General features: G+C 41.9%; 1 protein-coding gene across 1 annotated transcript; it reads right to left on the reverse strand.

Moving 5' to 3' along the window:
- Positions 1-264: 264 nt before the first annotated feature.
- On the reverse strand, positions 265-14,711 carry khk (ketohexokinase). The gene is made up of 8 exons (XM_070903018.1): positions 14,614-14,711; positions 11,794-11,910; positions 10,913-11,047; positions 8,666-8,738; positions 7,261-7,407; positions 5,633-5,721; positions 3,987-4,144; positions 265-743 (listed from the first exon to the last, which is right to left on the reverse strand). The coding sequence occupies exons 1-8, from the start codon at positions 14,709-14,711 to the stop codon at positions 640-642; spliced, it is 921 nt and encodes a 306-aa protein (XP_070759119.1). The 3' UTR covers positions 265-639.
- Between the last annotated feature and the right edge of the window lie 10,811 nt (positions 14,712-25,522).

Below are 25,522 nucleotides of genomic sequence, written 5' to 3' on the forward strand. Positions count from 1 at the left end.
GTGATTCAATCTGTGTAGTTTTCTTTTAAACAAAGTTTCTGTTTACGTTCATAGTTTGTCATTAAATCTCTGAGCTTTAACAAAATTGAAACTGAATGTATTTCCTTACTCAAACTAATCCAGTGTAAACCAGTGGGAACTGGAGTAATCCAGGTTTGACTAAAACTAATAAACACTTTCATCAAAAGACTAAAATGAATCAACATTAACACAGGTTCTTTGATCATTGAATGAACTGATGGACAGCGTCACATTTCACTTCAGTCATTTATTGATCAGTTTGACAGATTTTATTCTCAGGTTAAAAAAATAAGTCAGCAATAAACTTATTTTAACAAGATGTTACTTCATTTAAACTCACTGCATCACACAGCTATCATATTATTAGCAACTTATATTGTTATTATAAGTTATTTCTCAGGTAACTATCAGTTACTTGTCAGCTTTTTAATCAGTTATATATCGGTTAATAATTGTAACATGCAGCTCTGACACTTGTTGTGACATCGCAGTTTTTTATGAAGCTTCATTTCAAACTTATAATTACTTAAATATAAATCATTAAATTAAAATTTTAAAATAAAGATTTCCTCGCTGAGTGTCGGTTCTCTGAATCCGTCACTGTTGTTAACTCTTTGGTCAATCAACTGTCAACTTTTCGGCAATGCCATCGTAACCGTGGAAACCACACTTCTTGCCGGCAACTCTGCAGCCGAAGGTCAGAGCGTCCTGCAAACTTCCACCTACAGACAGAAAATGTATTTATTTTAGTAAAATACAGACAAACATTATGGAAGAAACGCAAAACTAAACAAATCTGATCTCTTTTCAGTCTGCAGGTCAACAGATTTATAAGATCTGAATCTGCTCAGACAGCAGTGAAGACAGAACGATGATGAGTGATGAAGCGTGTAAGAGATGTTTGAACGAGGAATTAATGTGAAACTTCATCAGTAGAGATTCTCACTGCTGAGAACAAAATCTATTCACTTTGACCTGGAAGTGAAGGGTTATCTTTTTTCTTTTTCTTTTTGTAATTTATTTATTCAAGTATACACAAACGGACAGTATTATTACACTATCCAAAAAAGCCTGTGATAAATTCACATATTTAGAACAACCCAAATTAACATTTAGCATTTATAGCAATACAACCAGTAATACAACCAAGCAGTTCCATTACCTCTTTAAGTTCTCACCTTCATCATTGACTCTAACTAACATGTGTTCATATAATACTATTTCTAACATAGATTCCTTCCATTATCTGGAGGGGATGTACTTTTCTATAATCTGAGGATCATTTGAGCAGCCGTGACAACACCTACCTTTATCACTGCAAAGTCATATTTTATGATATATGATATATTGGGCAATTCTGTGCTACTGTTTCCCCTCACTTCAGCAAATAGGGAAGTAACCTGAGAACCAGAGGCCTGTCCTACAAAGCAAGTTCAACATACCCAGGATATCTTCTCGTTATCTGGCTACACTAAGCCTAACAACCGTGATCCCATGACGGTGGTTATCAACTCTGTAGTCAACACAGTGTTTCAATCCAGCCACGAGCGAGTTCACCTAAAAAGGGATGCTGTTGAGAGCGTCTGACAATCACAAACATGGACAAGTCTACTGGCAGCAGAGCGGAATATTTTACAAATGAAGAGAAAACTATAATATTAGACAAAGAAGAAGAAGTTAAACACATCATCCAGGCTGAAAGCAGCACAGCTGCAGCTGCCAGATGCAGGAAGGACAGCTGGCAAAAAATCACCACTGTGTGAATGCATAAGGCTTCTAATATAACTGCCCCATCATTAGGGCACGAGGAGATCTGATTGAGATTACATTTGTGTATTCTATTAAATTCATGTGTTGTGAGATGTATTCTTATGGCGTGTTGGACAGTTTTAGTCTTATTCTGTCAGCCACAGCCCTGGTGATTCAAAAGTACTTGGGAGGAAATAAAACATGATTGAAAGCGGTGAGTAGACTTACTTTAATATCTCATAAGATAAAGTACAAGGCGTTAGTGCTTCAGACAGTCTCCGCTGGAGGATATCGGTATACAAAAGCACAATGAAATGGCTTTGACATACGGCTCAAGAAGCTGACAGAGATAAGTCATTCCCTACAACCAGAATCTATATCTGTCATATAAAACACCACCAGGCCAAGAGGGAAATGCACCAAGCTGCTCTCAATTATCATTTAAGAGCCACTCCCCATATCCTGCGCAACAGGTGATCTGAATAACCCTCCGATCAACTCAGAGGAATTTCAACGTTCAGCCAAAATGAATTGGGGAAAGGGAAATAACAGCGAGCACCAGAGAATGGGTGACTGCTACACTGTTTTGTCCCCTAGTAGGCATAGTCTTAGTGATACCGGTGCCGTCGAACCTGACCACTTCTCTATGTATTCTGGTACTCTTTACACTCCCAAATTGCATGTAAAAATGTTCCTGTTTCTGTCTGACATTTCCAACATAAATTATTGGTCAGCAAGCCCATCCTGTGAAGCCTACAAGGAGTAAAATAAAACAATAAAAAAAATTGATACTGAATACATTACCTCCTAGCCTCCTTTATAGGCATGGTATTGATTATCATTATTTTATTATATCATTTTTAACCATTCCTCAGATCTTCTTGTAACCTGTTAAAGGTTTTGTAGAACATAGCTGTGTACATAATCCCACAAATTCCATCACTGGATTCTTCTTCCCTGAATGAATTGGTCCTTAGTGATACAGTCAATTGTAAGTACTTCTAAAAATGATCTTTACTTTCCAAATCACGGAAATTTGAATCTAGTTCAGAAAAAGATAAACATTCCAAGTACAGGTCACTTATTTTGTATATCACTTTTGTAAGCCATTTACTCCAGTAAACACTTTTCCCTAATATGTATGACCAGGTTGCGCCACAGAGAAGCATCTGATAGTCTTAAGTGCGACACACCACACATCCAGTGTACTTATTTGCAGATTGGGGTTATCTCATTATCAGTACAATTCTTGGCCTACTGCAGCCTATACATCGGGATATTCCTACTCTAATAATGCCTATATAATTATCAAGCAGGCTACAGGCCGTCTGTCAACACTGGTAGAATCAAATAGTAAAAGGTTAATTCACTTCAATTTTGTTTATATAGCCCCAAATCAAATAACAGAGGTTATCTCAGAACACTTATAGAGCAGGTCTAGACCGTCCTCTTTATAATATTATTACAGGGACCAAACAGCTCCCACCATAAGCAAGCACTTGGCGACAAGGAAAACCTTCCCTTTAAGAGGCAGAAACCTTGAACAGAACTGGAAACTGGAAAGAGAACATACAGTCGCATACAGTAGTATGGAGATGTAAAGTAATAGTAATGGTGGTAATAATATTAATACTGATAAAGATAATAGTATTGTTTAATTTCTGGTTGCCGACGTTTCTGTTACTGGTGGCGTGTTTGGCTGCTCGAGCTCAACAAGTCATATTTTTCATTACAGTGGCTAATCACCTGCTATACACTTAAACTTAGACTAGTTCTGCTTAGTACTCATGTCTGTCCTTTTAGCAACCTTTTTGCTAATCTCAGTGGTTTACGCTTTTCTGCTTGTTACTTCGGCTTAGTAGCTAATTTAGCGTTGGCTTCTCTCACTCTCCTGGTCTGTCCTGCTTGGTGTGTCAGATATTTAGTTATTCCTCAGCCTCCTTTAGCGATAATGGTACATGTTATAAATGTAGTTTATTCATCGTCTAGGCTGGATTACTGCAATTCCTTATTAGCAGGCTGTCCTAATTAGTCCCTTAAGACTCTCCAGTTGATCCAGAATGCTGCAGCACGTGCACTGATAGGAACCAGGAAAAGAGATAATATTTCTCCAGTATTAGCTTCTCTGCACTGGCTCCCTGTAAAATCCAGAATAGAGTTTAAAATCCTTCTCCTGACCTACAAAGCTCTTACTGGTCGGTCTCTCTCTTTCTCACCGTTTGACAGTGTGTAGATGACAGCAGAGTTGAAAGTGTCTCCGGCTCCGAGTGTATCGACAAGACTTTCAGGAGGAAAAGCGTCTGAATGCATGACGAAACCATCTGGACCCAAAGCATCTGCTCCTTTTTCTGCCCAGGCACACACCAGGACAGCTCTGAGAGAGAGAAAGACAGACAGCTCAGAGTGGCAGATCAGAGAGCAGGGGTGATTCTAGGATCAAACCTTTATGAGGGCTCAGTCCCTGTGTGACATGCATACAGTGCCTTGCAAAGTGTTTAACCCCCTGTTAAATCAGCCATTTAATTGGATAACAATTAATACATTAATGTTTTTCTATATATATATATATATTTTTTTTTTTTTTTTAATTTACAACAATACTTTTAATGAATTACTAGTAATTATAGGGTTGCATGGTGGTGCAGTGGTTAGCACTGTTGCACGGCCGGTACAGCAGGTTGGTGGTTGGGTTAGGGGTAGGGTTAAGACACTGAACCTTAAGTTGCTCCCGTTAGAGGCTGGCACCTTGCATGGCAGGTCGGTCACCATAACCAAACAGAGTACTTATTATACAGGGTTTCCCCTAGGTTTCTGGAAGGCTCAGGTGCTGTGGTTGTGGGGTTTTGGGGGTCGTAGTTATTTGATCGCTGATGAAGTAAGCACGATGTCCTGAAGTAATCCTTCAGGGTAAGAGTGATTGCACTGTGTGCCATAAAAAAACAAAAAACAAAACACAAAATAATATTGTTTAAACAATATAGAGAAGAGATTTAAACTGCGACGTGTTCATCCAAAGTCAAGGTGAAGCCACTAACCAGAAGTAGACGAGCATAGTTAGGATTTTATCTTTATCTATCCAAAATAACAAATTCATAACAGGATTAGATTTGATTTATATTTTAAATATAACCAAATATAGTTTCTACAGCAGCAACAGCAAAGTCACTATATACACAAGTATATTACTTACTGATAAGTCTAATCAGTAAAATCAATAATATTCCCGAGCTGATCAACATACTGAGCTGAAGTTTAGAAAGGATGAAAAAGACAGACATCAGTCAGTATCGGTCCTTCCTCCTGTCCTCCTCCCTCTGCAGAGGGTCGGCTGCCGTCTCAGCCAATAGATCAGTTTCCCAGTGTTTCCCCTTCCTTGTGTTCCCAGTGCCACTGTCTGTCTGTTTCTGTTGACGTGTGTCTGTCAGCTGGCGTGGGTGTGGCCCTCATTCTCCTGCTTCCCGGCTCTGTTCCTCTCACACACCTGCCTGCAATCTGCTCACCTGCCCATCAACTCATTAGCCTGTAGTATATCTACCCCTGTCTTTCATCCATTCATTGCTTTTGATTGTTGTTTCAACCCCAGTGGTAGTTTTGCTTCAGGCCGTTCAGTGTATTTAGTGGCAACCTATTGTCTTCTCTTCCTCATACACTAACCTGTCTTCAGGATCATCTCCAGCCTGTCGGTCACTTGCCTGCTAGCCACCATTTCATTTGGTGCTGTGAAAACCCGGATTATCATTATTTTTTTGGGGTGCTGAGATGAAATTTAGGTGTGCTTGAGAATCCCTAAAGACTCTAAAATTGCCACTGTCAGAGAGACAGGTAACAGAGACAGACAAGTTAGACTTTGACCTCCACTCACCCCTGTTTGACCCGACTGTAGAGTCCTTTCAGAGCAGCTTCAGCTGACAGGAATCCGAAGTGACGAGCAACATCTTTACTGACAAACACCTGAAGACACGAGAACATCTAAAGACACAAGGACAGCTGACAGACTGATAGAATCCATCCCGTTACTTTATCCGTACTTTGTTTTATATGTTAAAGCAACATTATGCAAGAATGTGTATTTTATGCAACTTTGAGCCCCCTACAGTTTTCGGAGTGCAGTCACTCATGGACTGCTGTACACGTGCATTTGTTGACTAGCTGAATGATCAGGATTTGGTGGGCTGACTTGGCTTATGATCAAAAACTAGCAAGTCGATAACTTTGCTAACAGCCAAATATCAAGCAACAACACAAGATATAGAAGCCAGCTGATATGACTGACTAGTCCAACAGCAACAAGGCCAGCTATTTCACAAAGCTCTCGCAAACGACTAAAAGTCAGTCCAAGTTTTACTCTTGTCTGGCCTCTTGCTCAGTCACTATCCTTAGCGTCCTGTCCATGTCATGGTTGTGTACGCAGGGTAGCAAGGCAGAAGGGGGAATAGGACCCAAAAGCAGAGCTGATGCAGTGCAGATAATTTATTAGCGACAACCAGGGGGACAAAGACTTACAGGATGTTGAGGCAGGCTAGGGTCAAAACCTGGAAAGGCAGTCCAGACAGGCAAACAAATCCGACAAGGAGCCGGCAAGAATCAAGAGTCCAAAACTGACACTCTGATCTCTTCACCATCACCATCCTCATGTCTGATCTCTGCCACAATGTCCGTACTAAGAATACCAAGCTATACCCATGTGTGTTGTAGTGTTAAAAAACTGTACTGTCACAGCTGGTGGAGCAGGGTGGCAAGGAAGACGGGTAATAGGACCCAAATGCAGACACAGGAGCAGAACTGATGCAGGTGAAAGGGTTTTATTAGAAAAACCAGAAGGACAAAGACTTACAAGGACGGTCAGGCAGGCAGAGGTTAAAACCAGAAAAGCAGTCCAAAAAAGACAAACAAAACAAAGGAGCAGGCAAGAATGGAAGTCCAATAATCAATCCAAAAGTCCAAAACATAAGTCTGAAAAACACTGGGAACACTAGGAAACATACAGCAATAACATTCACAAACTCACACTGGACAGAGGGAAACACACAGACTAAATAGAGACGCAACATGGGGATAACAAGGGGCAGTTGAAACCAATAAGGGCAGGTGCAGACAATCACACAGGCGGGAAACACACAAAGGCAGGAAGTGAAGTTGTCAGAAACAAGAGGAGCGGTAAGTAACAAAATAAAACAGGAAACATGAAACATAAATGAGTGAACTAAACACATATGAAGCAAACTATGACAGATACGCACTTCTAGTGGGAGATTGTACCCATTCAATGAAGCCACATAGTACAAAAACAGTCGTTGGGGGCACAGAGTGGGAATGAAAGAGGCACAATTCTCCCTATTACAAGTCACATTACCATCCAAATATTTAAATATTTTGACAGGTTAGAGTTAATTAGGGTTATTTTAAGGTAAAATAGTTGCACAATGTTGCTTTAAAGACATGTTAAAGTTTAAACAGCGTAAAAACTGTCCTCTTAAAGACACCACGCACCACGTCACCGTGAGGAAACAGCTGATACAGCGGTTCTCTGGTCTTCTCTATCTCCACGGAGATGGTGATTCTCTGCTGCTGTGGCAACGTGCTGTTATACATCACTACCTGCTGGATCATCTTCACCTGCTCCTCAGCATTTCGGCCCTGAAGGAGTTAAAAAATAACTAAAACATTTATGGACTAAAACACCACATAATACTAGTATACTGCATTATTCTGTATGTACTGTAAAGTAGTGAAGCAGTATTGTTACAAGCAGTGACACCCATTAATTCAATCAAAAGTAAAGTGTGTTGGATGGGTAACTGCTCTAATGGAAGCGCAGAGAAGCTTGTAGGACTGTGACTCTGCCTCCTGGTCTGGACTCATGGGTTATAATGTCAACATGTTGATGGGCGTCAGGCTGGTGTGATCCCATTGCAAGATGGTCTCTGGTTAAATTTATATTGATGACATAAAGCCTCCAGTGGCGCATCATTGCCAGTGGTGTGGTGTTTATATGTCTGTCTGCCTGTTGTCAAATGTTGTCAACACGATAGCGTCACAACCATACAGTCAGGAAACTTTACAGGTGTGTAGTTGAGATCAAAGTTAAGGCAGCGTTTGAAGATGGTTGTAGTCTGAGTAAGTTACAAGTGCAATACATATGTGTGCGTGTGTGTGTGTGTATGTATATATATATATATACACACACACACACACACACACACACACACACACACACATACATACATATATAGTGTTATTGTATATATTTTATTTTAATTTTTTATATCTATTTATGCTACTTTTCTACTCTTGAATGGGAGCACATTTAACTGGAATTTCCCCCCGGGGATCAATAAAGTATTTTTGATTCTGATTCTGATGTTAGTATATGAAAATGGATTATTCATGGGTTGGAACGGATTACTCATGGGTTGGAACATCAACATGTTGGTGGGCGTCGCGGCTGGTCTTAGTTTTGTAAATTAATGTTCCTTTACGACACATTTCACACTTGTTTTGAAATAAAGACTATTTCACAATTTCAATTCAGTTTCAATTTCAGACAGAGGCGTTAATCTGATTTGGTTGGGTCGAGTTGTGGGTTAGGGTTAGTTTGTGTTAGTTGAGTTTGTGGGGTTTTGTTGATTTCGTCAGGTTTAAATCCATCAATCGGATTAGTTGGTTTAGTCAGGGTTTTCAGGTTACCCAGATTACATGGGTTAGTCTATTTGTTAGGTAGTCATATTATTCAGATTACTGATTCATTGGATTATTCAGGTTAGTCTCATGGTAAAGTTAGTGTTGTTTAGTCTGATTAATCTGGAATAGTCAGATTAGTCGCGTTTAGTTGGATTACTCTGGTTGTTAAGTAAGTCTGGCTGTTTCAGTTTCTCTGACTTGGAGCGTTGTTCACCTCCCAGTGAATCCACTTGAACTGACGGAGGTCGGCTTTGGAGAAATCCTTCGCTGTGACATCAGGAAGATTCCTAACAGACAGGAACAGAGGTCAGAGTTTATGCTCCTCATAAATCAACACAGGAAGAGAATCCTGAAACACCTCCATCCCTCCGTCCTTTGTCACTCCGTCAAATTTTTTTAATTTTTCTTTAATGTCTATTGACCATTTACACCTCCCTGTCTGATGACTTCACTATCACGCCACCAGGCCACATAAGACTATCCACAAGCTGAGGAGGACTAACCAGGACCAGTAAACTGTTATATGTAGTGTAATAACCCTTTAACATGTACATTTAAATATGTCTGAACTTCCTGTTCCAGTGTGTTTTGTGGAGGGAGGCGGAAGTTTCTTCTGCACACAAAAACTTCAACAATCAGTAAATAAAAAAGATTCAGGAATTAAAACTTGAAATTCAACTTCATTGATTCATGTGTTTGTTAGGACTTTAGAAATGAGAAATGTTAGTTTGGAATGATCGGTTTGTATCACATCTCTTTTTACTGTATCAGACATGTGACAGACACGAGACAGTTAAGTGACAGACATGCAACTGTCATGTGACAGATATGAATGCAAACATTGAAGGACTTTAACTGTGATGAGTTCATTTCCAAAATCAACAAAAAAAAAATAAACTTTAAGTATCCACCAAAGATATTAATGGAATTATGTAAAAAAACAACAACATGTTATTGTTGTTGAGATTAAGAAAAGAATTAGAAACATTATTTTCCTCTTCAGTGTCTGTGAGAGGCCTGAGGTGGTAACTGAAGTTATCTTTGAAAGACCTGTACATGTATGTTTATTAAATTTGATTTGATGATTTTGAAGGAACATCTTCACAAATGGTAGAAAACCGTTTGATTACTGAACATATTTCATCATATTAAGTGTGAATGTGGTCGTATTAAACATCCACAAAATTAAAGAAATCAATGATGTATTAACCCAAAACCACTGCAGAGACTCAAACTGACTGAAACTAAACTGACGAGTACGTGATGAAGCCCAGTGAATAAACTGAAAGTAGCTCTGCAAGCAGATTTAAAGGAATAGTCCAACATATTACTGACTGACCTAGAGTCAGATGTTTCAGATGAATAACAGTTTAATCTCTGACTCCTCTACAGAGAGAGGTCCATGATTGTTAGCCTAGCTTAGCATAGAGACCGCAAAGTAAAAAAAAACAAGATATATATATATGTATGTATATATGTTAATCAGTGAGCATTAGAGGTGTTGAAAGGTGTACTTCTGAACTTTGGACAGAGCAAGGCTAGCTATGTCTCCTATTTCCAGTCTTTATGCTAGGGTAAGCTAACCCCGTCCTGACTCCAGCTTTGTACTGAACACACAGACATGTGTATACATAATATAAACCCACAAACAGATCCTCTAAGTCAAAACAACTTTAGGCTGCGGTCGTGGGGATCGCAGGTGATGTTGAAAAAAACGCAGTGGCGAAGAATTGAAACGCAATCAATTTTTGGAGAAACGCGATCCAACATCAGAGCTCCAGAGCTCCCAAACCGCCGCACAACCCTGCCCTAATTGCCACAACGCCAGATTTGCGTTTGAATGCAGCCTAAAGACTAACCCTAACCCTAAGCCCATCTGTCTTTTTCTATTTTGTTTTAGTTTTCAACCAGTTTTAGTGACTTCCTCTCTTCATAAAGACAAAGATAAAGATCAACTGACCTCTACTCAACCTGATTGGTGGATCAATTCAGGTTCAGGACCTAAACGCCTCGCTCTGCAGTGGGTCATGTGACCACCTGTCATTACACCAGGATCAGGATCAGATTAGATCAGGTACTCATGCTCGCTTCAGGCGGGTCAAACAGCTTTCACAAAACACCTCTGTATGTTTGTTTTTTCTATCTACAGCACCAGACAGGTGGAGCTTCAGATTCTGAGGGTTTTATTTGGAGCATTGAGGAGGCGTGACCAAGCAGAGTGAACTTCTCTTTCAGTTTCCATGGCAACTGAACAAGGCTTATCATTTTCTATACCCCTGCAGGTGAACAGTATATTCAGCTGCTGTTACTGTTAGAAAACGATGTAATCTGTTTTCTTAAATGTATAAATCTGGTTTAAAAGGAGTGATGACAAGCCTGTCTCTACGGTAACAAGTTCTCATTGATAAAGAGGTATTTAGTGAAAGTTGTGTGACACTGGCTGGTCGTCAGGTTGGCTTACGTGTCGGAGAGAATGACTGTTCGAGATCCACTTGACGGACAAACCACACAACACGCACACGGAGTTTGACCTTCTACTTGCCAAACCACCGCAGAGACATCGACCGCACGGCGTGAGAAGTCAGCCATGATGAAACTGACAGGGAGAGAGACAGGAAACTGCCTCATATCAACTCTGTCCTCCAAAATAAAACCACAGACAGATTGGAAACTTTGTTCCGATTGGTTCAATGGGAGCAGGGCAGAGCTGCTCCCTGAAGACACTGACGATGGTGATGTTCCTTAAATAGAGGTAGTTAGTGAGACACACACAAACACGTTTCACACCTGCTCACACCTGTTCATGTGCAGGATGGTGCGGCTTCCTGTGCTGATGTTGCTGATGACCACAGAGGCTGGAAGGACACACTGAGCGTGCTCAGACACCAGAGAAACATCGATGTTGAACCTCTGAAAATCCTCCAAAATAAAACTACAGACAGGAAACTGTTTACATCTCATCTGTTCTCCAAAATAAAACTACTGACAAGCAACCGTTTATATCTCATCTGTCCTCCAAAATATAACTACAGACAGGAAACTGTTTCTCTCACATCTCTATATGTTGCTCCGAGGACAGAGAAGACGAGGAAAGAAGGAGAGAGAAAGAAGGAGAGAAAAAGGGGACAAGGAAACAAGGAGATGAAAGGAGTCATGGAAACAAAGAGAGAAAGGAGACAAGGAAACAAGGAGAGAGAAAGGAGACGAGGAAACAAAGAGAGAAAGGAGGCAAGGAAACGGAGGAAAAGGAAAGGAATGTATTGATGAACTTATTGATGGATGTATTGATAAACTTATTGACAAATTTATTGATGAAGGTAATGACAATTGATCAGTACTCACTCGGCCACGGGTCCAGCAGACAGTGAGCCCATGAAGGCAGTGGACGCGCCAAGTAGTGATAGCACTGTGCAGGAGTTAGAAGCATTTCCTCCTCGCTGCCAACGCTGTGACAAACACCTACAGGTATGGAGAGTGATGACATCACTGCATCATCAGTCAATATCAATGAAAATCAGAAACACTCAAAACTCATGATGCACATGAATCATGTGACTTAAACGTCACTCAAGCTTCCAGTGAAGAGATGGAAACATGAGATTTGTGTGGAGTGTTGAGGAGACTGTAGATGAAAATGTGGTTGGGAACTTTTGTCTCATGTTTCATTTCCTCATTCATAGAGTCAATATGGAGGATCCATAAGATCATCTGCAGAGGTGCATATGTTGGGAAATCACATTGTTCTTAGAGGATGATGTTTACAAACGTGGACACTTTTATGATGAATTAGGGCAATCTCTGCTGACACATTTGAATATCAGACATCGTAGCTTCACCTTCAGAATAAAAACATTGTTCTTCATAACTCTGTAAACATGAACACAGCCGTCAGATCAGCTCTGTGAAAAACAAATACAGTTAAACGTAAAAAAGTTAAGTCAGCAAACAGTTAATAGTAATCAGTAGTTCAGTCAGTGTGTTTGTGTCGTTAGATAATCAGTAAAAATTGCCCTTTTGGTTTGAGATGACTGTGGACTTGGGGACCTGATACGATGGTGGTTCACTTCTAACCAGGGCACATGGTAACTTATGCTGCACACTAGGGCATTCAACACTGCTGCTTTTTGATAGTCATCAACTATTCCCAAAAAGTAGTCGAATAGTCAATTAATCTAGTCGACTAGTTGAAACCCCTACTGCAAACCTAACCTGCTCCGGAGCAGGTGATCTTCCAGATAACAGATCAACTTGTATAAAAGCACCGCCTACTGACCAATCAGCTCTCTTGAAAAATGGGATCACCAATCGTAGAAGATCCAGTGGAGCTCAGTGCAAAGCCCTTTGTCTTTCCCCGACAGTGTTTGATATGAGAGATATAAGGATTGTTTGAGATGAGCCAGACAGACGCAAACCTGTGCAGTTTCGATCGCTGCCTTGTTGAGTGAATTACATGATGGTTAGTGAATTTGTCCGACTTGCTCTGGATGCTCGACTGCGTGAGAAATCTCTCAGGCCAAAGACGCGAGCAGTTGACAGAGCTAGGCATCGCAATTGCTCTTCACGAGCTGCAGAAGCGAAATGCTTGATGGGAAACAGTTTGTCAATAGATTTAGCTCAGAGCTCATTAGGTGTTTTTACCTGGTGGTATAGATGACACTCTCCAAATGTTCTACATGACCACAATTAAATGATGACACCTCAATAAACATATTTGTTAATTTTTTCAAAGTAAAACCAAAATCACCCTGAGGGGAACATTTTATTGGAACTGACATTTGGAAATTTGAAAAAAAATCATCTTTTACCTAATAAATGTTGTATTTCTAAGAAAGTCAAAGAAGTTAGGGTTAGGGTTAGGATGTTGATAACTCTTGTTCTTTTTGTTGACATGCTGATAAAACATCTTTCCATTTATCAGTGTAAAATAACAAAGGTTTGGTCTGATTAAAATTCTCATGCTTTCAATACCACAAATGTTACTCAGTGCTCTTACAAACACTAAAAAAGAATATTACATAAACATATTTGATGAAACTCCCTGAAGTCCAATTCATTGTTCTTTTCATTGGTTTATTTTGTTTTCATCCCTTATTTCTTAATACTTAAACTATTTTTTTGTTATCAGCTCTCCTGTATTGTGTTGTGTGCTTGTTTGTGCCTGATGTAATATGTTAATTTTTTGTTGAATAAAGCTGAAAAAACTAACTTCAATTATAATTTTCCATTATTCCACAGCGTTGCCATTATGTTGAGTCAGCAAACTCTTTTTGATACCTCCCCCAACTGCAAATGGCTGCTGTGGTCTACTTTTGAGGCATCTCAAACAAGCCTGTAGATTCTGGTCAGAGGGAATGACTTCTGTGTACATTTCATTGTGCTTCTGTATACTGATATCATCCTCCAGCAGAGACTTACTGGAGCAATAAAGCCTTGTAATTGTTCTTATAAGATATGAAAGTAAGCCTACTCATCGCTTTGAATCATGTTTTTGTATTTGTTTTATTTGCTCCGTCTGAATCTCCGGGGCTGCAGCTTACAGAATAAGACTAAAACTGTCCAACACATCATAAGAATACATGTCAGCAACACATTAATTTAATAGAATACAGAAATGTAATGAGAGTCAGAACTCCTCGTGCCCTAATGATGGGGCAGTTATATTAGAAGCCTTATGCATTCACACAGTGGTGATTTCTTTGCCAGCTGTCGTTCATGCATCTGGCAGCTGCAGCTGTTTTTAGCCTGGATGATGTGTTTAACTTCTTCTTCTTTGTCTAATATTATAGTTTTGTCTTCATTTGTAAAATATGCTGCTCTGCTGCCAGTAGACTTGTCCATGTTTGTGAGTGGTCATCAATAATACCATATTTCATAAAATTTCATTATATACACACACACACACACGATGTCAATATGACAACAGATCATTTTCACTGTCTTTTTGCTGAGAACCGCGTGCGGCACGTGGAAAAAATAGCCACCGAATCTTTAGACGACACGCGCTGCAGACGCACCTGAAACGCACTGCTCACGCGGGCTGTGTGGCAGCTCATGGGCTGAAATAAAAAGCGAGAGTTTCCGCGACGAACACGCGCCGCTCACGCAGGATGAGTGGCCCGGACGTTAGCATTAAACTGTGTTAGCATTAGCCTATGTGCTAACCTGCTGTCAGTGTCTTCTTCTGGGTATTTGTCGACCACGTTGATGATGTCTAGACACACCAGACCCACACACAGAATCTTCTTCTTCTGTTCCTCCATGTTGATCCTCACAGACTGACGCACACACAGCTACAGTGTGGACTTTGACACACGAACGTGTCATTATCTCCAATGAGTCGATTCACAACAATAAGATACACCACTTCCTGTCAGCACAGATGATAAAATAAAAGCCTTACAGACAGCGGTTGCTTATTACTGGTCTGTGGCCTGAGAGTTAATAAGACACACTAATACAGTGTGTTAAAGACCTATGACGGCTTAGAAAACGGTTGTTTAAATAGATTGCATAATTTGATATTAATTAAAATAAATATTATAAAATGCTTCATGTTAAAATGAAATAGAATACATACACTTTCTGCTGTTAAGCCAATAGTTATTACTGATGTTTAATGATAACATTTTCCTATTGTCCATTTACATTTATCCACAATAGAATATATGTATGTATTTTTCTTTTTCTGTGTTTTCTTTCTATGTGAGGTTTTTTCACCTAATGACTATAACCGTGGGAAATGAAGTGAGAAAAAAGTAAAGGTGGTTGGTCATTTCAATGGAGTCCAGTTAAAAAAACCTTCTGGTAGATGTATCAATTCCTGTCAAGTGGGTTAGACAGTGTGGTAAAATTAATTTCTCCATTTTGCATAGTAGGTGTTTGTAGGGGATGCTGGACTGACTGGAATCAAATCCAAGCCTAACCCGCAATGGTCAGGGTCAGGGAAATGAATATTTTTTCCAAAAATTATGTTATCCTCTCGGACAAACAAAGAGCACAGGTACTAAGAGAACAGTAGTGAATAAAATGTTATGGTCCAGAATACTATCAATAGCAGAGTGGGGCAGATTAAAAGCGTAGCGTTCCGTAGGAGCGCTGCGAGGGGCACTGGCTCTCGGGAACAGTGAGTGTTAAAAAAACCTTTGTATAAAAAACTCCATAAAAGTCAATAAAATTGTTTATAAAAGCCCTGTGGATATGTTTTTTATTTTCTTAAAAGATGTGTGGGGTATAACTGGGCCACTGAACAGGTGCAACAGTGGGAATAAGTAAGTTAACAAGGTCCTCCGGCCTCCCTGGGTCTTTGGGGGCGCATGTGTGTTAGCCCGTCCCTGTGGTGAACTGTTAAAAAGACCTTAGTAAATATGTTAAAAGTTCAGTGTCAAAACTGACAAGGTTGTATATAATAAAATAAAATAAGTGTTAATAAAAGTATAAGTGCTAAAATGTGGGGTTAATAAATTAAGAAAGAAGTGCTTTAAAAAAAGTGCTTAAATCACTCAAAACACACAACAATAAATCAATATAAACAATAAAAATAGGAATAAAAGTGCAAAGGTTGTTCCGTTGCTTGTGCCTCCATTGGGGTTGCAATAATTTGGGTAGAGGATAGCTTCACCCGGTCATTTCTGAATGTTAGTCTTATTTGTTTTTATAGTGTGTGTATTATGTTTGTTATTACCTTAATTTATGTGCAAAAAATGTTGTTATGAGTTGTAAGAGCTCTGTCTCCCTCATGTCCTTGTGTGTCTCATACAAAGTATACAAAAGTATAAAATTATTTGTATACTCCAAGTCAGCTTCCGTTGTGCAACTAAAAACATAAAAGTCCAGGTCTGATAAGTGCTGTATAAAAAATTCACCAGCTCGGGATGAGCTCCGAAAATGGATTATAAATAATTAAAAAAAATCTTTTTAAAAATAATAATAATCATCATCATCATCATCATCATTGTTATGCTAACACGTTTTTTCCATTTTCCACCCGCAGAGAGGCTATGTTCTGAAAGGAAGAGCGGGGGGTACTGTGTGGGAGAGGCCCCGGGAGGTTAAGGTTTACAAAAAAGAGAACCCCGGCGCCGCAAAGCGGCTTCGGAGTTCGAGGCACTGGCCCTCAACAGATTCCAGTCGGGAGCGACCTACTTCCTGTTCAGGCCTTTGGGAAAGATGGTGTCCAGTTTCTGAATCCAGATCCTCTCAGCCTGGACGCGCTGGCGGGTCGTCCATGTTGGATTGTGTTGGATGACCGTCGCCCAGAGCGACGGCCATCCATGGTTTGTGCTCCACACGTTGTGCACATGATGAGATAGACACAATTTTTGATGTGGGGGTCCCCCCGAGGTTCCCCCTTTGTTTTTAGTTTTACTGCGAAGCCAAACTTGGTGTGCATAAACCCATTGACCCTGACCCCTGGGTTTTCGGGTTATCAGAGGCCTGAGCTTGGCCTGAACCAAAAGATCTTGCAGGTTCTTATTTTTTCTAAGCGCTGCAATAACCCTATGGTTCTGGAAGGAGGATAGATGCCCAAGAAAACGATGAAAGTTATGGCAAAGAGTTTTAATCAATTTCATCGATGGAAGAGAGAAAGTGGTGACAAGGGGGACAATTTCAGACAACATGATGGGTTTGGGTTGGAGAAGGGCAGACCGTCTGAAAGAGCGGCTGTAGCCTCTACTTGCCAGGGCCCTGAATAATGTTTTGTGGCCGACATGAAATCCCGTTTGTGTGTACATATTCTGTGGAACCTGATTAGCTGTGATTTTAAAAGGCTGGCGTATGTGTGTTTGGGGTGGAAGCTGGTTTTGTGTAATAGTGCGTGTGTGTCTGTGTCTTTGAAGTCCAATGTGTTCTGTGTTGTGAAGAGATCCCCCTTGTAGGTCGTGGTGTCGAGAAAGTCCAAGGAAGAAAAGCTGGAAGAAGATTTAAGGTGGATAGAAGGGTTGAAATGGTTCAACGTGTTTAAGAACTCCTCAAAGTCCTCCTTCGAGTGATGCCCCAGATATCGTCGAGATATCTGAAGTAATGGAGGGGCCGCTTCCTGCAGGTGGCCAAGGCAGAGGCCTTCCATTGAGCCATAAAAATATTGGCGAACGACGGTGCGAACCTCTTGCCCATGGCCGTTCCTTTAGTTTGCAGATAAAACTCCCCATCAAACTCAAAGTCATTTCTCCTCAAATTGATCTCCAGAAGTTGCAGGAGGTCTTTTTCTGGCCTCCTTTTGTCTGGGTACATTGAGAAGATGTTTTTAACGGCTTGAATGCCCTCATCAATGTCCATATTGGTGTATAGACTATCGATGTCCATAGTGAACAACATGGCGTCTGACGGAATTTTAATGTTTTTAATTTTTTCAATGAAATGGTAAGTGTCTTGAATGTACGAGGGGTGTCTGATCGAAAGAGGATTTAAAAAGTGTTCCAAATATTCCACTGTGTAGTACGTTTCGCTGTCACAATCCGAGACAATGGGGCGGCCCGGGGGGATGACGTGGGGTTTGCTCCATTTCTTGGGGTCCTTGTGTATCTTGGGCAAAAGATAAAAAAGAGCCTGAGCTTGTTCCAGTGTCTCATCCTTGAGGCGCCTACCCAGGTTTGTCCTGGCCCAGGATGAGGCCACCTGGAACGGCTCCTCCCAATCATGTGGAGACAGTTGGGACAATGCCTGAAGCTCCTCCTCCATCACCTCTGTGTAGTGATCACGGAGGATGATCATCGTGGTGCACTCCCAACAGAGGGTCCAGGCTGATGAAGGATTCCTCCAAGTTTGTCCAGCGCTTGGAGGTGTTTGCTGGCAGGCACATGGCAGCAGACTGCACCATGGGCCTGATGTCGTCCTGTTCGTCGGTAGCCTGGACATCCTCCTCAGGCTGTACAATGTCCTCCTGTGGTGTGGGAGGTGCCACAGGCTTCTTAAAGGCTGGACCAGGTGGGTGGGCACGGACAGGGATGCTTTCATGGATCTTCCATATCAGGACATTGTACACCCTAGGTAAGTTAAACCTAGACAGGATCTGCAGCTTCTGAAGATGGACTGTGACATCACATGGCTCATGGGAGTCAGCAGATCCCGGAGGTGGTTGTAATCCACACAGTCCCCTTTCATGACCAAGCCAACACAGCTGACGAAGGTCACCACTTGCAAGAGAATATTCCCTTGAAGTGTTAGTGGGAGACGAGAGAGGACCTTGTCCATCCATGGCATTCCATGGTCCCTGTACCTCTCCAGGGTCCTGGAATACGCAAGGGAGCGCTTCTCTATCTCCGTGCACACCTGCAGGGTCATGGCTGCCACTTTGGACAGAGGAGAAGGCTGCTGGTCCCCTAGGTGGAGGTGGACAAAATCCTTGCCATTCCACCACATCCTCTTGCTGCCCCTGATGTCCCTGAACTTGATGGCAGGGAAGAAAGACATCCTCTCCTCCACAAAGCCCTGCAGCAGACAAGCCTCCATATCTTGACTGTGACAACCCAGAGTCCAGACCAGGAGGCAGAGTCACAGTCCTACACGCTTCTCTGTGCTTCCATTAGAGCAGTTACCCACCCAAAACCCCATAATGACTGTGTCTGCCCCCCGACCACTTAAATTAATTCAACCAAAGTTAAACAGGAGAGGAGTCATTAATAAAAACTTAATAAAAATTAAGACCACCACTGCTATAGGCCAAAACAATAGGAAAATGAAGTGTGGACTGTTAAACATCAGATCTCTGTCATCTAAAGCTGTATTAGTAAACGAGCTAATATCAGAGAATCATATTGATCTACTGTGTCTGACAGAAACCTGGCTGTGTCATGAAGAGTATGTCAGCCTGAATGAATCCACTCCGCCCAGTCACACTAATACTCACATCCCTCGAGGCACCGGCCGAGGAGGTGGAGTTGCAGCCATCTTTGACTCAAGCCTGTTGATGAACTCTAGACCTAAATTGGATTATAACTCATTTGAAAGCCTCGTTTTGAGTCTCTCACTCCCAACCTGGAAAACACTGAAGCCAGTCTTATTCGTTATAGTCTATCGCGCTCCAGGTCCATACTCTGAATTCTTATCTGAATTCTCAGAGTTTTTATCAGGTTTAGTCCTTAAAACAGACAAAGTCATTATCGTAGGGATTTTAATATTCATGCGGACGTTGATAAGGATAGCCTTGGTACTTCATTTACCTCTTTATTGGATTCGATCGGCTTCTGTCAGAGGGTACAGAAACCCACTCACTGTTTTAATCACACCCTCGACCTGGTTCTGACATATGGACTTGAAATTGAACATCTAACTGTCTTTCCACAGAATCCTTTGTTATCGGACCATTATTTAATAACTTTTGAATTCCTATTACGGGACTACACGCCACTAGGCAAAAAAGCTTACACCAGATATCTATCTGATAGTGCTGTAGCTAAATTTAAGGAAGTGATTCCATCTGCATTAAATTCAATGCCACGTCTCAATACAACTGAGGACTCTTATGCTAACCTTCGTCCCTCTCAAATGGACAATCTTGTTGACAGTGCTGCAGGCTCAATGCGATTGACACTTGACTCTGTTGCCCCTCTTAAAAAGAAGATAATAAAACAAAGAAAGTCGGCTCCATGGTATAACACCCAAACCCGCAAATTAAAGCAAACAGTGCAGAAACTTGAAAGGAAATGGCGCTCCACCAAACTGGAGGAATCACGTTTAATTTGGCAAGATATTCTTGGAACTTATAGGAAGGCCCTCTGTAAAGCCAGAGCAGCCTATTACTCAACATTAATAGAAGAGAACAAGAACAACCCCAGGTTTCTCTTCAGCACTGTAGCCAGGCTGACAGAGAGTCACAGCTCTATGGAGCCATGTATTCCTATAACCCTCAGCAGTAATGATTTCATGAGCTTCTTTAATGATAAAATTCTAACTATTAGAGACAGAATTGATCACCTCCTGTCTTCAGGTAGTACCTTACCTTCAAACACAGGAATCTCAGAAATAGCTGTAAAACCTGATGTATATTTAGATTGCTTTTCTCCCATTGACCTTCACCAAATTGCTAAAACCATCTCTTCATCTAAGCCATCAACTTGTCTCTTAGACCCCATCCCAACCTGGCTGCTCAAAGAGGTTTTACCTTTAGTCAGCACTTCTTTACTAGACATGATCAATCTGTCTTTATTAACAGGGTACGTACCACAGTCCTTTAAAGTAGCTGTAATTAAACCTCTTCTTAAAAAGCCCACTCTTGATCCAGAGGTTTTAGCCAACTATAGACCTATATCTATCCTTCCCTTTCTCTCCAAGAATCTTGAGAAAGCAGTCGCCAACCAGCTGTGTGACTTTCTACATGACAATAAGTTGCTTGAGGACTTTCAGTCAGGTTTCAGAGCTCATCATAGCACAGAGACAGCACTGGTGAAAGTTACAAATGACCTTCTAACTGCATCAGAAAAGGGACTTGTCTCTATACTTGTTTTGTTAGATCTTAGTGCTGCATTCGACACCATTGACCATCATATCCTATTACAGAGACTGGAACATTTAATTGGCATCAAAGGAACCGCACTAAGCTGGTTTAAGTCGTATTTATCAGATCGATCTCAGTTTGTACATGTTAACGATGAATCCTCCATGTACGCCAAAGTCAGTCATGGAGTTCCACAAGGTTCTGTGCTTGGACCAATACTATTCACCTTATATATGCTTCCTTTAGGGGATATTATTAGAAAACACTCCATACATTTTCATTGCTATGCGGATGATACCCAGCTATATTTATCGATCAAGCCAGAAGAACCTCATCAGTTAGCCAAGCTCCAAGCATGCCTTAAGGACATAAAGACCTGGATGACCTGTAATTATCTGATGTTGAACTCAGACAAGACAGAAGTTATTGATCAGAACATGTCCTTTAACTCCCACGTAAAACAAACTTCAAGGACTGCCTTCTTTCACCTCCGTAACATTGCAAAAATCAGGAAGATCCTGTCTCAAACAGATGCAGAAAAATTAGTCCATGCATTTGTTACGTCTCGGCTGGATTATTGCAATTCCTTATTATCGGGCTGTCCCAATAAGTCCCTGAGGACTCTCCAGCTGACCCAGAATGCTGCAGCACGTGTACTGACAGGAACCAGGAAAAGAGATCATATTTCTCCTGTATTAGCTTCACTGCACTGGCTCCCTGTAAAATCTAGAATAGAGTTTAAAATCTTTCTCCTGACTTACAAAGCTCTTACTGGTCAGGCACCATCATATCTTAAAGAGCTCATAGTACCCTATTACCCCACTAGAGCACTCCGCTCCCAGAGTGCAGGGTTGCTTGTGGTTCCTAGAGTCTCCAAAAACAGAACAGGAGCCAGAGCCTTCAGCTATCAAGCTCCTCTCCTGTGGAATCGGCTCCCAGTTTGGGTCCGGGAGGCAGACACACTCTCTACTTTTAAGAGTAGGCTTAAAACTTTGCTTTTTGATAACGCTTATAGTTAAGGGCTGGCTCAGGCCTGCCTGGACCAGCCCCCTAGTTATGCTGCTATAGGCCTACACTGCTGGGGAGACTTCCCATGATGCACTGAGCTTTCCTCCTCTCCCTCTTCATCTTTGCACATTCATCACAGTCCAATGCATGTTACTAACTTTATTTCTTCCCTGGAGTTTCTTTGTGCTTTGTCGTCTCACAGGTTGCTGTGGATCGTGGTCCTGCTACGCCTGGGTGTTGCCGTCATGGGCCTGCCTGACTCTCATCACTACAGTTATTATGCTTAGTCGTAGTTCTGTTACTATTAAAGCTGCTATTATTAATCTCAGCTAGTATTACAGCTGTAACTACTATTATCAGTCATATTTCCAGTATTATTATAACTATAGCTGCTATTTCTACTGCTAGTGCTGCCATACATCTCTGCCTGTCTGTCTATCTGTCTGTCTGTCTATCTGTGTCTCTACGTCTATCTCTCTCTCTCTCTGTCTCTTTCTGTCTGTCTGTCTGTCTCTCCCCCCTCTCTCTCTCTCTCTCTCTCTCTTTCTCTCTCTCTCAAACCCAACCGGTCAAAGCAGATGGCCGCCCACCTAGAATCTGGTTCTGCTCGAGGTTTTTTCCTTGCCACTGTCCCCAAAGTGCTTGCTCATGGTGGGAACTGTTGGGTCTCTGTAATAACATTATAAAGAGTCGGTCTAGACCTGCTCTATTTTGTAAAGTGTCATGAGATGACTTTGTTGTGATTTGGCGCTATATAAATAAAATTTAATTGAAATTGAATTGAAAAAAATTGACCTGCTTTGGACACAATGACGCGAGCCCTTCCAAATGGGTAGGGTGGAGAAAAGCTGTCTTTGGTTGCAAGATGTTTACAAAAGCGTTCCAGAGGCAACGCACCAATCAGTCTACCTGGTGGTGAATTATCAGATAGAGCTGAAAGCTCTGTGTTCCTTTTTGTAAAGATCGCAGAGCAGCACTCTGATGCGCGCTGCACCGGTCACTGAGGGGGAAATGTCCAGGACCTGGCACAAGGGGAAAAGGCGCTCAATGCGCAACTTCTGGAAGGCATCCCGTGTCCAATGATGGAGTGGGGGATTTGTCTCCTCAGAAGTGGCATTGGTGTGAGGTGTCAGGCCCAGGATTCCCCTGTGATTAGTCAAGCTTATATCGCTGACTGTGTTTGTCCCCAGGCTTGCACTCAGTTGGAAGTCCAGTGGGGACAGAGGCCGGCCAAAGAAGAGCTCTTCCAGTTCCAACTTGCACTGGAAGGTCTTCCAGGTGGCATGAAATCTCGCCACTCCTTGACTGGCGTAGTACTCCTGTCTGAGAGTGTCAGTCAGGTAGCCTATCACCTTCTGCAGTACCACCACCACACCCTCACCCGAGGTCGTGTCCTTGAATGGGATGAGGACTGGGTGTTCTGCAATGAGATACTGCAGGGATTTGAGGTTGTAGTGGTTTGAAGGGTCAAATGACATTGGAATGTCACCTTCAAACCTCACAACCTGCTCAATGCGGCATCCCAGTTGTGTGACAAGTCTACTTTTGAGGTCAGTCATGTGGTGGATGTAGTGTATGGCTCTTGTAAGGAGGGCAGATTGGAAGTTGTGGTGGGACAACCCACATGTCACAATTGCACCACTGACGGGGTGCTTAAACGGCATGTCAACATGTGCATGTGGGGAGTCCACATACAGTTGAAGGAAGGTCAATTTGCCCTCCTTACCAAGGACCCCCAACAACTCCTCACTGACATCCAGCCCAGTCAAGGTTGGTTTGGAAATTGGTGGCCTCGTGCATCCCCAATGTAGAAAAGAGGGTGCCTTTGAGGCCCACAATTTCCTGCAAACCAAACCTTGAAAACAGGACATGGATGTCAGGGTCCCTGGCCACAATCTTGCACGCCATGTGCACGGACACTGACCTGACAGACGACGGGTCAGCCAGGTCAGACAGTTCAAATGGCTCAGGGTCCTTTTGGCCAAACTGGTTAAGATAGACCTTCACCTGCATAAAATAGCAGGTGTTGGCCTTCTCAATAGCCTGGTCAATGAGGCTGAGGATGAACATGGAGTCTTGTCTCAAGACATGGTAGTTTTTGGTGTCATGAGACACCTGCTTCTGAATAGTTGGCCTACTCATGTCTTTTGCCGGGAGTGTTCTCAGTAGCTGCCTGAAGTTATCTGTCACTTCATTTAGCAACTCTGTTGCCATGGGGGTGTACAAGTCCCTTCTGAAGAGCCTTGTGTCGGGTGTTAGAGGGTTGGATGGGACCACTGTCAACACTAGATAGTAGCCACCATCCACATAACCCAAGGTGTGCCCGACACAGTTCTTCAGGGCACGGATGCCATCGGGACTGTACTTTGCCAAATCCTCATGTTTTTTGAGGATTTGGTACTGGGGTTTCAGTAAGGGGGCCCGGAAGTGGGGGAGGAAGATGTGGTGGATGCCACCCAGGAGTCCTTGCAGTTTGTTGAACTCAACGACTACTCCATCCACATCAAACTTGTAATTCAAGAGATGATGTGGATAGGAGACAGTCGCTGAGTGCAGTCCCATGTATATGTCTGCCTGCAAGAACTCCTGGATGGTGTCAAACTTTTCGAAGGCATCCACAACAGTGGTGGTGTTCTCGATGCCAACATCGAAAAGTTCATCCTGAATTTCCATAGTTGGGATTATTCAGGTTAGGGGTTACCCACAGGTAAGTGTGAAAATAAGGTAAGGGTTGATGACACAGCAAGTGTAGTAGAGTGAAAGAGGGTTCAGAGAGGAGCAGCACGCAAAAAACGGCTTGTCTGTAGGAGGATGAGAGGCGAAATGACAGCAAAAACAAGTTTGTGCAATCAAAAAACAGGTAAGTATAACAACTTTAAACATTTTAACAATGTTTTGTTAAATAAAAATAACCTTTTTCATTGAATAACTTTTTACAGGAATGTCGTAGAAACTTGAAACCAAGATGGGCCCCCACTATACCACTATATCACTATATTGGGCTTTCCAATGGTACCATCCCCATATTTGTACGAGCTTCCGGTGCTGAGATACGTCATTTCCTGTTTTTGAAATGGGTGTATCTCAGTAACGTAAGGTCGTAAAAATATGGGAACAACACTGGCGTGGTCGAATTATGGTAGACGGATCATGGTTTCGTGTCTCTACGATCTTCGGTTCGGGAGATATCGGCGGAAATCTTTTTTTCCAATACTAATGAATGGACGGTAGGTATTTGTTGAATAACTTTTGACAGGTAAGTGCTAGAGACTTGGAACCATGATTCGTCTGCCATAATTCGGCTACGAGCTTTCCAACGGTACCACCCACGAGCTTGTACGAGTTTCCGTTGCGGAGATACGAGTTTCACTAATTCCCCATAGTGAATGAATGGGGTGATTATCCTCCCAGAAAGTTGTTAGGAGCACGTTTCAGGCAATTTGGAGTCTATTTGATGTCATTTGACTTTTGATTATTTTGGTGGATCGTCAGGTGACCAGCACCTTGCCTACTGATGTGATGGTCAGGGCAAGGATATAGTACAGGTCAAGTGTAGAGGTAAGTATAATTCTTTTACAGGTTCTAGGTAAGTATGAGTACTTTATAGGTTTCAGGTAAGTATGAGCATTT

This window comes from Enoplosus armatus, chromosome 3, assembly GCF_043641665.1.
Source record: "Enoplosus armatus isolate fEnoArm2 chromosome 3, fEnoArm2.hap1, whole genome shotgun sequence".
In the NCBI taxonomy this organism is placed as follows: domain Eukaryota; kingdom Metazoa; phylum Chordata; class Actinopteri; order Centrarchiformes; family Enoplosidae; genus Enoplosus; species Enoplosus armatus.